At 31.9% G+C, this 14,061-nt stretch overlaps 1 protein-coding gene across 1 annotated transcript; it reads right to left on the bottom strand.

Annotated features, from left to right (window-relative positions):
- Positions 1-7,648: 7,648 nt before the first annotated feature.
- LOC126017726 (olfactory receptor 10AG1-like) lies at positions 7,649-8,593 on the bottom strand. Its single transcript, XM_049779779.1, has one exon. It carries the CDS (start codon positions 8,591-8,593, stop codon positions 7,649-7,651), a length of 945 nt encoding a protein of 314 aa, XP_049635736.1.
- Between the last annotated feature and the right edge of the window lie 5,468 nt (positions 8,594-14,061).

Raw genomic sequence — 14,061 nt, forward strand, 5'->3', positions numbered from 1 at the left:
GTGATTCAAATCCTTGCATCCCATATGGTCCCCAGAGCCTGTCAGGAGTGATTTCTGAGCATAAAGCCAGGAGTAAGCCCTGAGCGCTGCCGGCTATGACACCCCCCCAAAAAAAAAATTTTAGAATATCAGGGCCCAGCAGGGTGGTGTGATGTGGTATGGAGTCTGCCCTGCCCGCTCTATCTTAGGACGAACCTCAGTTTGATCCTTTGGCATCGCATATGGTCCCCCAAGCCAGGAGCGATTTCTGAGCACATAGCTAGGAATAACCCCTGAGCCACACCGGGTGTGGCCCAAAACAACAACAACAAAAAATATATATGTATATATATGTGTGTATATATATATTATATTATATATCATTCAGTATACCAAATAAGCTATATAGCAGGATCTGTTTTTGATACACTATCAGAACATTTACAAATGTTTTATTCTATATAATTTAAAGTACAAATGAATATTTAGACAAAACTAACTTATTTTGTTATGTACACTAGCATACCAATGTAGAATTGTCAGCTTTCTATATTAGCATGTAATCAGTTACAATATTGTAAACAGCAGTGTCTAAAAGAAAAATTGAATGAGAGAGAGGGAGAGGAAGATCTGCCCCAAAGGCTGACAGGGGGGAGAGCAAAATGGAGTGTGATATGTAAAAGGAGGCCATTGATGGTGGGATATGTGTGCTGTTGAAGGGTGTTGTACATTGTCTGACTGAAATTTAATTATGAACAACTTTGTAACTGCATATCTCAAGATGCTTCAATAAAAAAAACACATGTAGTCAGGTAATCATTAACTTTAGAAACTGACATTGTTTTTAATTATTTTTATTGATCATATTGTTTTTGTTAATTTTTCTTTGTCATATACATTTTTGTATATCATTTCCAACTCTTTACAACTGTATTAATTGAAAAAGTAAAAAAAATTAAATCTCTAAATAATTCCCCCCAAAATACAATTTAGTACTTTTTTTTAAAATAGAATATATACTATGAAGATTATGTGTTACAATTATAAATTTTTACCCTTATAATTTATTTGTAAAACAAAGTTTGTGTATTATAATTAATTGGGCTCAATTAAAATATGCAAAAGCCACTTTTTAAATTTTAATATTCTTAACATCCAATTTTTAGCTGAACATTTATTTAGCTCTTATATTGCAACCAAAAGAGGTTAATAAACTTCCTCAAAATTTGTAAAGTGGCCACTGTTTTTTTTTCCTTTCATGAATTCATGGAAATTCTGTTTTATTCAATAAAGTTTGTATTTCAAATACAATATCAACAAAACTAAATTAGTATTTTACAATTTTTAGCAAATGGCTGTTTTACTTATGTGAAAATATATTTGCTAAATAAATATATACAGAAAAAAATCTTTGCTTACCTGCTTGGTTTGGGAAAATATAATACTTTCCTATGTTAAGTGAATTAAAAGAAATAAAAGTAAAAAAGTATTTTGTCATGAAGGAAGATAATTTACTAGATGCAGAAGTGAAAAATTTTTTCAATCAGGTTCTACTGTCACTTAAAAATATTTCTCGTTAAGTACAAATTGGACTTTACCCTGGGAATCAACTTCTTTTCCCAGGTCCCTCTTTAATTAACTGATTCACTGAGCCAATACAACTACAAGCATCCTAGGTTGTAAACTTATTTTAAATGGTCAATTCCTCTTCTTCTTCTTCTTCTTCTTTTTTTTTTTTTTGGTTTGGTAATCATTAAAAATAAAAGCAACAAAATGTAAATAACTGTCATACAATGATAGAAAGTTTTCTTTTAAAATACACAAGTTTTAACCCTAAAAGGAGAGAGCTTTTATTTCCTATAATTCAAAAAGGTGTTTATATATGAGAGTCTTATTCTATATTCTCTTAGTCTTCTATTTTTACACATTACACAGGTTAGTCATAGACTCAGTCACTGCAAAAAAGGAGGATAGAGGGAATGGGAGAAAAAGGAAGGCTCCACATTCGGTTCTAGTTTCATTAAAAAAAATGGAAAAATTTCCAAGCACAATTCATTATTTTCCAGATACATTTTTTCTGTTTTTTTTTTTTTTTTTTTTTTTTTTGGTTTATGGGACAGGCTCTGGGGATACTGGGGATAGAACCCATGTCTATCCTGGGTCAGCTGTATGCAAGGCAAACACCCTACCGCTGTGCTATCACTCCAGACCCCCATTTTTATTATTATTATTTTTTAAATAATTATTTTAAGCACCTTGAATACAAAACTGTTCATGCTTGAGTTTCAGTTAGACAATGTCTACATTTCCAGCCACCAATGTCTCCAGTTTTCCTTCCCCTGCTGCTGGCCTACTAGACATTTTACTTCTCTCTCTCTCTCTCTCTCTCTCTCTCTCTCTCTCTCTCTCTCTCTCTCTCTCTCTCTCTCTCTCTCTCTCTCTCTCTCTCTCTCGCCTATTAGACATTTTACTTCTCCCCTACCCTCTTTCTCACTTACTAGATATTTTACTTCTCTCTCTCCCCTCTCTCTCTCCTACTAGACAGACATATTACGTCTCTCTCTCTCTCTCTCTCTCTCTCTCTCTCTCTCTCTCTCTCTCTCTCTCTCTCTCTCTCCCTCTTTCTCTCTCGCCTACTAGGCAGACATTTTACTTCTTTCTCTCCCCCTCTATCTTTCTGTCTCTCTCTCTCTCCTCTCTCTCAACTTTTACTTTTCTTTTTAACAATGTTGTTTGCACTATTTTAATGTAGGGGTACCATATGCACTTTATCATCTTTCAGAACCCAGTTTTTTTAAATATATTTTTATTTAAGTAACATGATTAGAGTTGGATTACAGTCACAAACAGAACACCCCACCTTCACCAGTATAACATTCCCCACTCCTATTGCCCCTCCCCCTTTCCCAACCCTTGCCTGTATTCGAGACAGGCATTCTACTACAGTTATTTGTTTTTAAGTTCAGTAAATTGTTTTTTTCTTTTCCTAAAGGATAAGGGTTAAAAAAAATAATAGTAAAGGTTTGACAATGGCAATTGCCGTTGTTTGCATAGGCCCAGAATAATATGGGGAAAAAGGAGAAAAATCCTTGGCTTGATTGCGTAAGACCGACTCTGGGCTCCAGGCATACCAGTCTGAACAACCCGAGTCATTCTCCATGGTCCCAGTGAAACTTTTTCACACTTTAGCTATTGTTGGTCAGAACCCAGTTTTTATCCAGAATGATCAGTTCCAACTGATCACTTTATCTTTATACTCTCTTACAGATAGTTTAAACTACCTGTAAACTACCTAAATGAACTCTCCGTTCATTGTGACAAGCTTCCTACCATGGACTGGTTTCCTTGTCCTCATCTCTATTGTCTCTGGATATTATTATTGTACTATCTTTTATTTATCTTATTTTCTATAAATAAATGATATTATTATATATCTAATTATATTAGTTAATCAATATATAATTGATTATATCATATTTCTATTTCTATATTATCATATATAATTATAAATATAAATATGTATAATTTAAATGTATATTTAATTTTATAATATAAATATATAACATAATATTTATATATAATATGTAGCATATTAATATGATAATGTATTTTAATATAAATATATATTTGATTTAATTAATTTAAAATATATAATTAAATAGAATTAATATATAATTAAATATATAAATACAAACATTTATATTTATATATGTATATATTATATTATATTAAATTATAATAATATAATCAATATAACATGTAAAGGATTAGTGATATTGATAAATTAATAATTATTAATTAATATGATGATTTTGTGTTAGTTAATATAATAATTAATTGAGAGTTAATTAATATCTTCATTTGGCTCATTCAATTCAACATAATACTCTACATACCTATTCATGTATAAGCAAATTTCATGCCTTGATTATTTATGACAGCTGCATTTTATTCCATTGTGTAGATGCACCCCTGTTTCTTTAGCCACTCATCTGTATTTGGACACTTGGGCTTCTAGATTTTCTTAATTATATGTAGTGCTACAATGAACATATAAATTCAAGGAACTTTTCTATATGGTGTTTTTTGGGTTCCTAGGGTATATTCCTAAAAATTATATTGCTGGATCATATGAAATTTTTTGAGGCATTTCTAGATTTTTTTCAGATAATTAGATAATATTTCTAGATTTTGAGGGATATCCATATTCTTTTCTAATAAATGCCAAACCAGTCTACAGTTTCATCAGCAGTGAATGATAGTCCCTTTCTCCCTGTATCATTGCCAGTACTGTTTGTTCTTGTTCTTTGAGCAAGAATAATTCTTAACATCAAACTAAGTCACAAAATGACACAGTGTTTCAAGGAGAACTGGAAAACTATTTCAGATTTTACTACTTTATGTCTACTTACTTTTCTCCATTTCTGTTGTGAATTTTCCACCATTGTGAAAATTCAAAATTCTAAGTAGCTCTCATAAAATTACAGGTAATCTTTGACTTTGGGGTTATTATGACTATCCATAGATAAATAGTTATCCTATGTTAGGTGGTCTGTCATTGCAGATTATAAGAACCAGAGAGGAGAGTATAAGCATAAATTTATTAAGGCTTACTGATGGGGATATGAAAGTCAAAGTGACTTTGAGCATCAAACAAGGGGAAAGCAGGCAATTTATACATTAATTGTTTGGGCTTTCTACACCCCAATCCACATTTTTAGTATTACCTAAAGAGAAGTAAATGTATAGAAATAAATGTAGCAGTTAGAAAATTCTGATAGAACTATGACATACATAGTTTTTCTCCTGGTCAAGACTTTCTGCTTTACTAGTAGATATGATATTCTGCAGCCTCATTTCAAGGCTCTGTACAGTCTGACTACTTCTGTTGTTTTCTAAAACTTAAGTCTTATATTGGGTCATGTCACATAACAGACAAAGTAAATAACAAAGCAAAACAAACAAGCAAACAAAAAAACAAAAACAGAAAGCTACAATAATAAACAAAACAAAAGAAATTCATAAAAAATAAAATATTACAACTTAGGTATGTATTTATACTTATACCAATGATTATGAGTATGATTCCAGAGGCATAGATTTTAAAAGAACATCTAGCTCTTTATTATTATTGAAGATTCAATAACCCAGTCATCACTTTATAATTGTGACATTTTCAGATTTATTTTAGTTTAGTCATCCAAACATATCTGCAATATAATTTTATGTGTTAATCCTTACATTTAAGGAAACTGAAGCAAGGAAAGTCTCTTCGACAAGTGATTTTGGGAAAACTGGTCAATTACATACAAAAACATAATCTCAGACCTCTCTTTAATGCCATGCACTAAATTCAAATAAAAATGAATTAAAGACTTTTATATTAGACCTGAAAATATAAGGTAGATAGAGGAAAACAGGCAAAACACTCTGTGACACCGTGACTAAAGGCATCTTCAAGGAAGAAACACCACAGACCAAGCAAGTGGAAGCAGAAATAAGCAAATCGGATTATATTAAACTGAGAAGCATCTACATTTCAAAGGATATGTGATTGAGATACAAATGCTACTTATGGAATGGGAGTATTCACCCAATACCCATCTGATAAAGAGTTGATATATACGATATATGTTACTGACAGATGTAACAAGAAATAATATATAAACCCATCAAAAAATGGGGAGAACAAATGAACAGACATATGCATTCTAGACCTGCTAGTTTTTAATCTATGGTATTTCTCTGATATTTCCCTAGAAACTGTCCTTCCTGTGACCCTAGAAACAAGATGGAGTTTTGAGATAAGTAGTTCCCAATCAACAGTCAGAGATAGTCTTTTGCCTTGCAAGCAGCTGACACGCCTTGAATTTTGAAACCTTGATGGTCAATCCTCAGGGTTACCATGAGTAATCCATGAATATGCAGGATATGGGCCCAAAATAGAGCAAAATTTTAAAACAAGTATAAAATATTACTTAGGGCTTCACTGATATAAATGGGTTTAAAAAGTAAAATGTAACTATCTATATATGAGTGATTTTCTATGCTTGACTACAATTATAATCCCTAAGACATATTTTTTGAAAAAAAAAAAAAAAAAAGCTAGCATAAATCCACAGAAACAAGCAAGAAGTTCCTAAGGAGAATTGCTGATTTTGAAATTGGAAACTAAGAGGCCAGGTATTAGTTACTCTAATAGCATATGGAAATTTTCCTTGACATTCTAGCTCACTGATTTAATAATCCTACACTTAAAAGGGTTAAAAGCACTGAAAGATTAATCAAACTAGGGTTAGAGATATGGTATAGCTGCTGGGAGGTACATATTCTTTCCACCTCAGACTTTCCAAATTAAATTTCTGGTATCCCATAAGGCCCCCTGTGCACTACTAGGAATAATCTCTAAATACAGACTTAGGAAAAACTCAATTGTGACCCAAAATAAAAGTAAACCAAAATTATACTGACTAGTAACATGCAGTTTGTAAACTTTAAAATGATTTCTAACACATTACTTCTCCTTAAATTCTTATAAAAATTCATTTAAGATAATGAATTGCTGTAAGATTATTTTGAACTCCTCTTATGAAAAAAGTAAACTAACCTGAAGACAATTGTTTTGGGACCTTAATGCTAAATGTTAACATAGTGATATATGCAAGCTTCCTTATTGAAATATGTAGGCATTCTATATATCCAGTGCTTTGGAATAATCTTATTAGGAAAAAACAAAGTACACATAGGCTAACCACTTATTTCAGTTATTTTTATGGATGATATTCACTGGTTACAGAACACTAAATAATTATATCCCGATTTTTATTGATTTTGAAAAACCTTTTTTCCTTGTGAGGAATCTTGATAAGCCATAAAATGCATCTTTAATCTATTATTTTCCATTAACAAATACCAATTACTGAACATCTTTTATTCAAGCTGTGAATTAATTAAATGAATACTAATAAACACAAGTTGAAGGTTTTTAAAATTGTTTTGTCAATATGTTGTATATTTTTCAGCATGTTTCTAAAACTAATTTGATTTTGATTTTTTATGGATTACATGATGCTCATGACTATTACGATGCAAGGCTTTTCTTTAAGCATACATCACTGAATACAGATAAATGGACATGCTATGCAGCTTATTCTAGTAGGAAAAACATATCTATTAAAATAAATTATCCTGGGGCAGGAGAGATAGCACAGTGGTAGGGCATTTGCCTTGCATGCAGCAGACCCAGGACAAATGGGGGTTCGAAACCTAACATTCCATATGTTCCCCCTGGTCTGCCAGGAGCAATTTCTGAGTGCAGAGCCAGGACTAACCCCTGAGCGCTGCTAGGTTAACCCAAAAACAGAAACAAAAATAATTAAATAAATAATTCCACTCTAATGACAAAACTGATGATGGAATTCATCTAGATATTAGAATAAATAAATATATTGGCACTTTGGTCTTGAATGTAGTACCTTAAAAGAGAGGTGCATTTACGACCCTGTAAATCAATGTTAAGGCATTTCAAAATAAATAAAATAGAAAACCCCCTAAAAGTATAATAGGAGATAAGTGTTTAACTCACAAGAAAGGTGATGTTCAGAGCTGCATTGTTCTTCTACTAAACATATGAAAAGCAGACTAAGCACTTGCTTTTAAACACTTAACACTATCTTTTAAGGAATAACTTTCTCAGTGCTGCAACTACATCTTTGTTCCGAAGACTGTATATCATTGGATTAAACATTGGAGTTACTATGGTGTAGAAAAGAGACAACAGTTTATCAATCCCTGCAGAATGTGTCGATTTAGGTCTTAGGTAGGTGATGGTAGCAGATCCAAAAAATAAAAGCACAACCACCAAATGGGAAGAACAAGTCGAGAAGGCTTTGGCCCGTCCTGTAGCTGTTGGCAACTGCAGAATGGTGCATATGATTTTGCTATAAGAGACAAGTATTAAGATGAAAGGAACTGCAACGAAGAGCAGAGCCACTAAATAGACAGAGATCTCGTGCACAAAAGTATTTCCACAGGCGAGATTGAGAATAGGAGGGATGTCACAGAAGAAGTGCTTAATTTTATTGGATTTACAAAAATCCAGAGAGAATATCTGACAGGTTTGCCCTATCTGAACTGGAATTCCACCGATCCAGGAGCCAACAGCCAGCTGGACACACACCTTGTGGTTCATGACTAGAGGATAGTGCAGAGGGTTACAAATGGCCACATAGCGGTCATAGGACATGACAGCCAGAAGAAAACACTCTGTGGCTCCCAGTATAAGAAAGAAGCACATTTGGGTGGCACAGTCCAGTGTAGAAATGCTTCTATCCTGAGTCCACAAGTTCTTCAGAATTCTGGGAAGAGTGACTGACACATAACAAATTTCCAATGAGGAAAAATTTGCCAGGAAAAAATACATTGGTTTCTGTAATGCAGGGTCAAGGCTGGTTATTATAATTATAAGGCTATTTCCCATTATGATAATTAAATAAATGATGGAGAAAATTCCAAATAATAAACCTTGAAGCTCTGGAAGGTCAGAAAAGCCCAAAAGAATAAATTGGCTCACTGTGGAGAAATTCCTTTTTTCTATGAATGCTTCATATGTCATCTGTAGAGATGATTAAATAAGAGAAGTTAAAACCCTCAGATGTTATGCTAAAAACGTCATTTGAATGAGTTTCTTTGAAAATAAGTAGTGACTGAGAAGTGACAATTTTAAGGATTGATTTTAAGTGCTTAAGTCTAATAAAAATTTTCTTCTACAAATTATTCTATATTTTAAAATATGTTTATTTCTCTTATCAATTTAATGCACACTAATGCTTTAGTAATGATTAGTGTAGATGGTAGAAGAAAGAACTGCCTCTTTCTGAAAAAAACTCATGCAACCATATTTTATTAAGTTATTACTATTGTCAGAAATGTCCATTCCTTATATTCTCTTAATCATATTCCCCTTTAATAGACGATGTTATGTCATTCTTCAGTCACATATTAACATATATTTAGAGACCACAGCTCTTGTAAAACTCAAGGAAACATTGGTAGAGAACTTAAAATAATTTGTGAAGTCTTCTGAGCTTAGAATAACAAAACTTCAACCTCAACTTTTATTTTTAAATACAGCTTTATAAATATCCAATAGAATGCTAAAACAATCATACACGAAGAAATAAGATTCTCATCAGGATAATAAATCATGTGTTTATCTTCTATACATTGTGGAACCTAAAAAAAAAAAAAAAAACTTCCACAAAATTTGCAGCATAATTGCAGGTTTTCTGACTCATAGAATTTTAGATTCTTCTATTTCTACAACTGTGGAAGATGAGCTGCTATGCCATATAACTAAATGTAACAATGTTGTTTTTATAATATTGATTATATCAACATACTAAAATGCATATAATGGTTGCATTTAAATGTGAGCATTAAGTTAAATCAATGTGAAATATTACACATTGTAAATGTAGAGTATTTTTATTTTGACATAATTCTAAAAAGGTATAAATAAAATCATGTCATGAAGCTCTTAGCATCTTCATTATGAAATGCAGCACTTAACAGGCAATTATTTAATATTATTTTGATGCAAACCCCAATTAAGTTTTGCCTATTTATATCAATAATTGAATTATTTATAGAAAAAACACATCTACAATACAAAAATTTCATGGAATCTTATAGCTTAATAAATCTTATCACTTATAATGTTCTGATTATTATTATGAGTATATGACAGTGACAAAATATTTTTTCTTCACCTTATGAATAAACACACTAAATACAATAAATAAAATACAAAAATGCAATATAATATTGCGTATTTTCTATTTTTAAATGTCAAAAAATTAAAAAAAACAAAATTTGCATTTATTGTGTTTTTTATGTTAACAAAACAAAGTTTGGCATTTTGCTTTCTCTACATAATCAAATTTAATATCAGCAATGTTTTTAATACTTAAAGATTTATGCAGAATTAAACTTGATATTGGCATATAATGACTGCTTAACTATTGGATTGTTATTAAGTATTGAGCTTACCTTTAGTGATTAATTAAAAGCACAAATAATAATAACATAGAAGTATTTTTGAATGGGAGTAGTTTTCTTTTGTTTGAAACAGAGGGTAAACACCATAGGTTCTATCTTCTATTGTCATATTAAATCCTGCTCTTTAAATAGGAAATGGTTTTAACACTAGGGATTATGCTTTAACCCTCCTTTCCCAGGTCACTTTCAGCTTCAGCTAATGATCTTTGTCACTAAAGGAGTTTGATACAATTAGTTAGGACAGATAATACATGAACTTAATTTCTTGTTTGAGGAAGGTATTCAAAATAATGATAATGGAGCAATATATTTTAAAAACTAGATTATAAAGAGTCTGTAAAATCTTTAAAAACTAAGAGGACTATGAGTCAAGAATCTAATAACCTGTAGAATATTACAATGATTTTGAGACCAGAGTGGTTGCACAAGCGATAAGTTGTCTGCCTTGCCTGCACAAACTGCATTTTGATCCCCCATGTACCATATGGTCCCCCAAGTCTGGAGCTATTTCTGAGCGCATAGCCAGGAATAACCCCTGAGCATCACCAGGTGTGGGCCCAAAACAGACAAACAAACAAAAGCAAAATAAAAACAACAAAAATAATATTAAAATCATTTTGAATTTTTTAGTTAAAAAGACACAAATTTTCAGTTCCTGCAGATTGAGTTGGGGCTTTAGTAGATGGTGTGAGAAGATCCAAAGAATAAAACCACAACTATGAGATGAGAAATGCAGATAAAGTAGAGTTCATACTGACCAGTGGCTTAAGGCAGCATTAGAATGGGTCAAAATATTTCCATCTAATAACTGAGAGAGAAAAAATATGTTATTAACAATATAGCAAATTCATAGAGCACTTCTCATTAAGTGAAGTAATAAGAAGGCTGTGATTGAAATAAAATGGAACCCTAGATGCCACTCAAAAATTGGCTTGGTTAGAGTTACAGACAAGCATGTGAAACCTTGATATAGTTACCTTTACCAACTATGAATTCCAGTAATACAGGACCGAAGATGATATACATCTTTTGGTCCATGACCATAGGGTAAGGTAGGGAGAGTTATAAATGGCTACATAGTAGTCATAGGACATCACAGGTAGGATAAAACCTTCAGTATTTTCAGAATAAGGAGGAAGAACATATGAGTAGAGTACTCTAAAGTGGAAATACTTCCTTTCCAAGTCTTCAGTTTCTTCCAAATCTTAATCATTGTCACAGATAGAGACATTCAAAGAAGAAAAGTTTGTTCTAGAATGTTTTTTCATTTGTCTATGTCAAATCTGGTTAGGATAATTATAAGGTTATCCCCAATTAAATTAATCATATAAATGATGGAAAAATGCAAATAATGTCCTTTTGAGATTTGGAAGACCAGAAACTCCCAGGAGGCCAAATATATTGTTTTCTCCTTTCTTTTATTCATAGTTAATATGTAGGAATGATTTAAACTGTACAAGACATTATTTCATACTCCTTGAACTTTGATTTATAATAAATTAAAGAATCATACTCTTCTCTATTTTTTACATTGTTAAATTAATCACATGGTCCTTTTTTGTTTGTTTGTTTGTTTTGTTTTACTTTGGGACCACACCCAGTGGTGCTCAGTATTTACTCCTGGCTCTGCACTGAGAAATCGCTCCTGGCACTCTCAGGGGACCATCTGGGATGCAGGGATCAAACCCAGTCTGTCCAGGATTGGCAGCATGCAAGGCAAACACTATACCGCTGTGCTATCACTCACTACCCCGTCTTTTTGGTTTTTGAAACACATGTTTTTTAAAAATGTGGTGAAATTTGAATTATAGCTAAGCATATTTAAAAGAACAAAATATCTTTAAACTATGTATGCTCCTCTCTTTGGAAGGTCAAAATAAACCTGACTTTGCTTTTTTTTTTGGGGGGGGGTGGGCGCACATAGCGGTGCCCAGGATTACTCTTGGCTTTCTGCTCAGAAATTGCTCCTGACAGGCATGGGAGATCATATGGAATGCCTGGATTCCAACCACCATTGGTCCTAGATCGGCCGCTTGCAAGGCAAATGCCCTACTGCTGTGCTATCTCTCTGGCCCCAACTTTGCTATTTTTAAGAACATTAAAAAGCACAATTAAAAATGTTTATTTTATGTAAATTCACTACAGTGACAGATACTGCACTTGTAATATTTTAATGCTGGATTTGTTAATGTTTAAATTAGTGTTATGCTGTAACATTCTCAAAACATTATTTTTACTGATATTAAGCATATATAAATTATTTTATTATATTCTATACTTAATAAATATGTATATGTTTACATTTAATATCTAAACTCATTTATTTTAACATTAGGCTTATAAAAATAAAAAATAATAATTATTTTAATTTTTAATGTAAAGAACCAGGACTAAAAAGGCTACTTCAGATCAAAGATATGATCAATATGTAAATAGTGTTCTAAAAGAGGAATTTGAAGAATTGATACTAATCAAGAGATAAAAAGTATTCTTTTGGGAAAAAAAAGAACTGGGAGGATTCTGTCTCGAGGTTATAAATATCAATTTAAAAGTAGATAAGAAAAAAAGAAAAACAAAACAAAAACAAAACAAAATTAAAAAAATCAACTACTAAAAAAAGCACCCAGCTACTAAAAATAACCACCATCATATAATAACCACAAGAAAAAAAATAAATAAAAAAGATAAAAAGAAGATAAGAAAAAATTAAATAAAATGAAGAAAAACAAAAAACAAGAAAATGAAAAAAACTACAAAAAATAATGAAGAATGGACAGCTGGTGTGCAAGGCTTTGTGTTTCTTCTTCTCCTTCCTATTTTTTTTTTTTTGCATAGGCATACTAAGTATTTTGGAAATTAGACAGGGAATTTCGTTGGCCTAAGAGACACAGAGTTTCTTTACCCTTGAAGCATACTGCCATGGGAACAACTACAGGCCCTGTACACTCATAACTTGAATCATCTTGTTTTGCCTCATGAATTAAGGGGGGGATGAAGGGTACCAGGACCAAACAAACAGTTGTATAAACATTGAGTGAAAATTAAAAAAAATGATCAAACTTAAACACCAAACCCAAAGTTAACGACAACAGAATCAATATCCAATCCAACAAGTTATACACAGAGTGGAGCAGTAACACTAGCAGTTCAGGGGCAATTGAGGGAAATATGGGATGAATGCTGGGAACAGAAGTGGAAGGAGGACAACACTGGTGGTGGAAATGGCTTTGATTCATTGTCACTATGTACCTTAAATATTATTGTGAAAGATTCGTAATTCACTTTGGTCACAATAAAAACTATTTTAAAAAAACTTGCTAGGGAAAATGGTTAACCACATGCATAAAATTAAACTGGAACTCTTAGTCTATCATACTCAAAGATCATTTCAACATGACTTATTAAACACCAAATAATTTAGACCCAGATCCATAAAAGATGTCAAGGAAAATAGAGGCTTCCTATCAACCTTAGAAATCTCTATTGAGTTGACTTCACGGGCAAAGTAAACAGAAGCAAAAAATAAACAAATAGGGTAGTATCTTGCTAAAAACAAAGAAACTATGACTGGTATAAAATTAAAATATATGATAAAAGGCTATTATTAAGGAAATATAAAACACAAACTCACCAACAGAAACCCAATAACCCTTCACATTTAATAGATCAAAAATGAACAAATACTTCCTAGAAGCCATCATGAATATGCATATACAAAGATGATCTTCATTAGATTAAGAAATAAGGGTATGTTTTAAAACTCATAATTAAAGGGGCTGGAGAGCTTTGGGTATTTGCCTTGCATGTGGCCTACCTAGGTTTAATCCCTTGCATCTCATATCATCCTCCGAGCACTTCCAGGAGTAATATCTGATATTACTGATAATTGCCAGATGTAGTCCCAAACATTTAATCAACAAAGCAAAGGATAAAAAAATAAGTAATAATATTTAAAAAACTAGAAAATTATTAAAAAGAATGTGCAATGAAACTTTTTAACAGTTTGTATACTGTAAATATATT

The sequence above is a fragment of the Suncus etruscus genome, chromosome 9, assembly GCF_024139225.1.
Source record: "Suncus etruscus isolate mSunEtr1 chromosome 9, mSunEtr1.pri.cur, whole genome shotgun sequence".
NCBI classification, from domain to species: Eukaryota; Metazoa; Chordata; class Mammalia; order Eulipotyphla; family Soricidae; genus Suncus; species Suncus etruscus.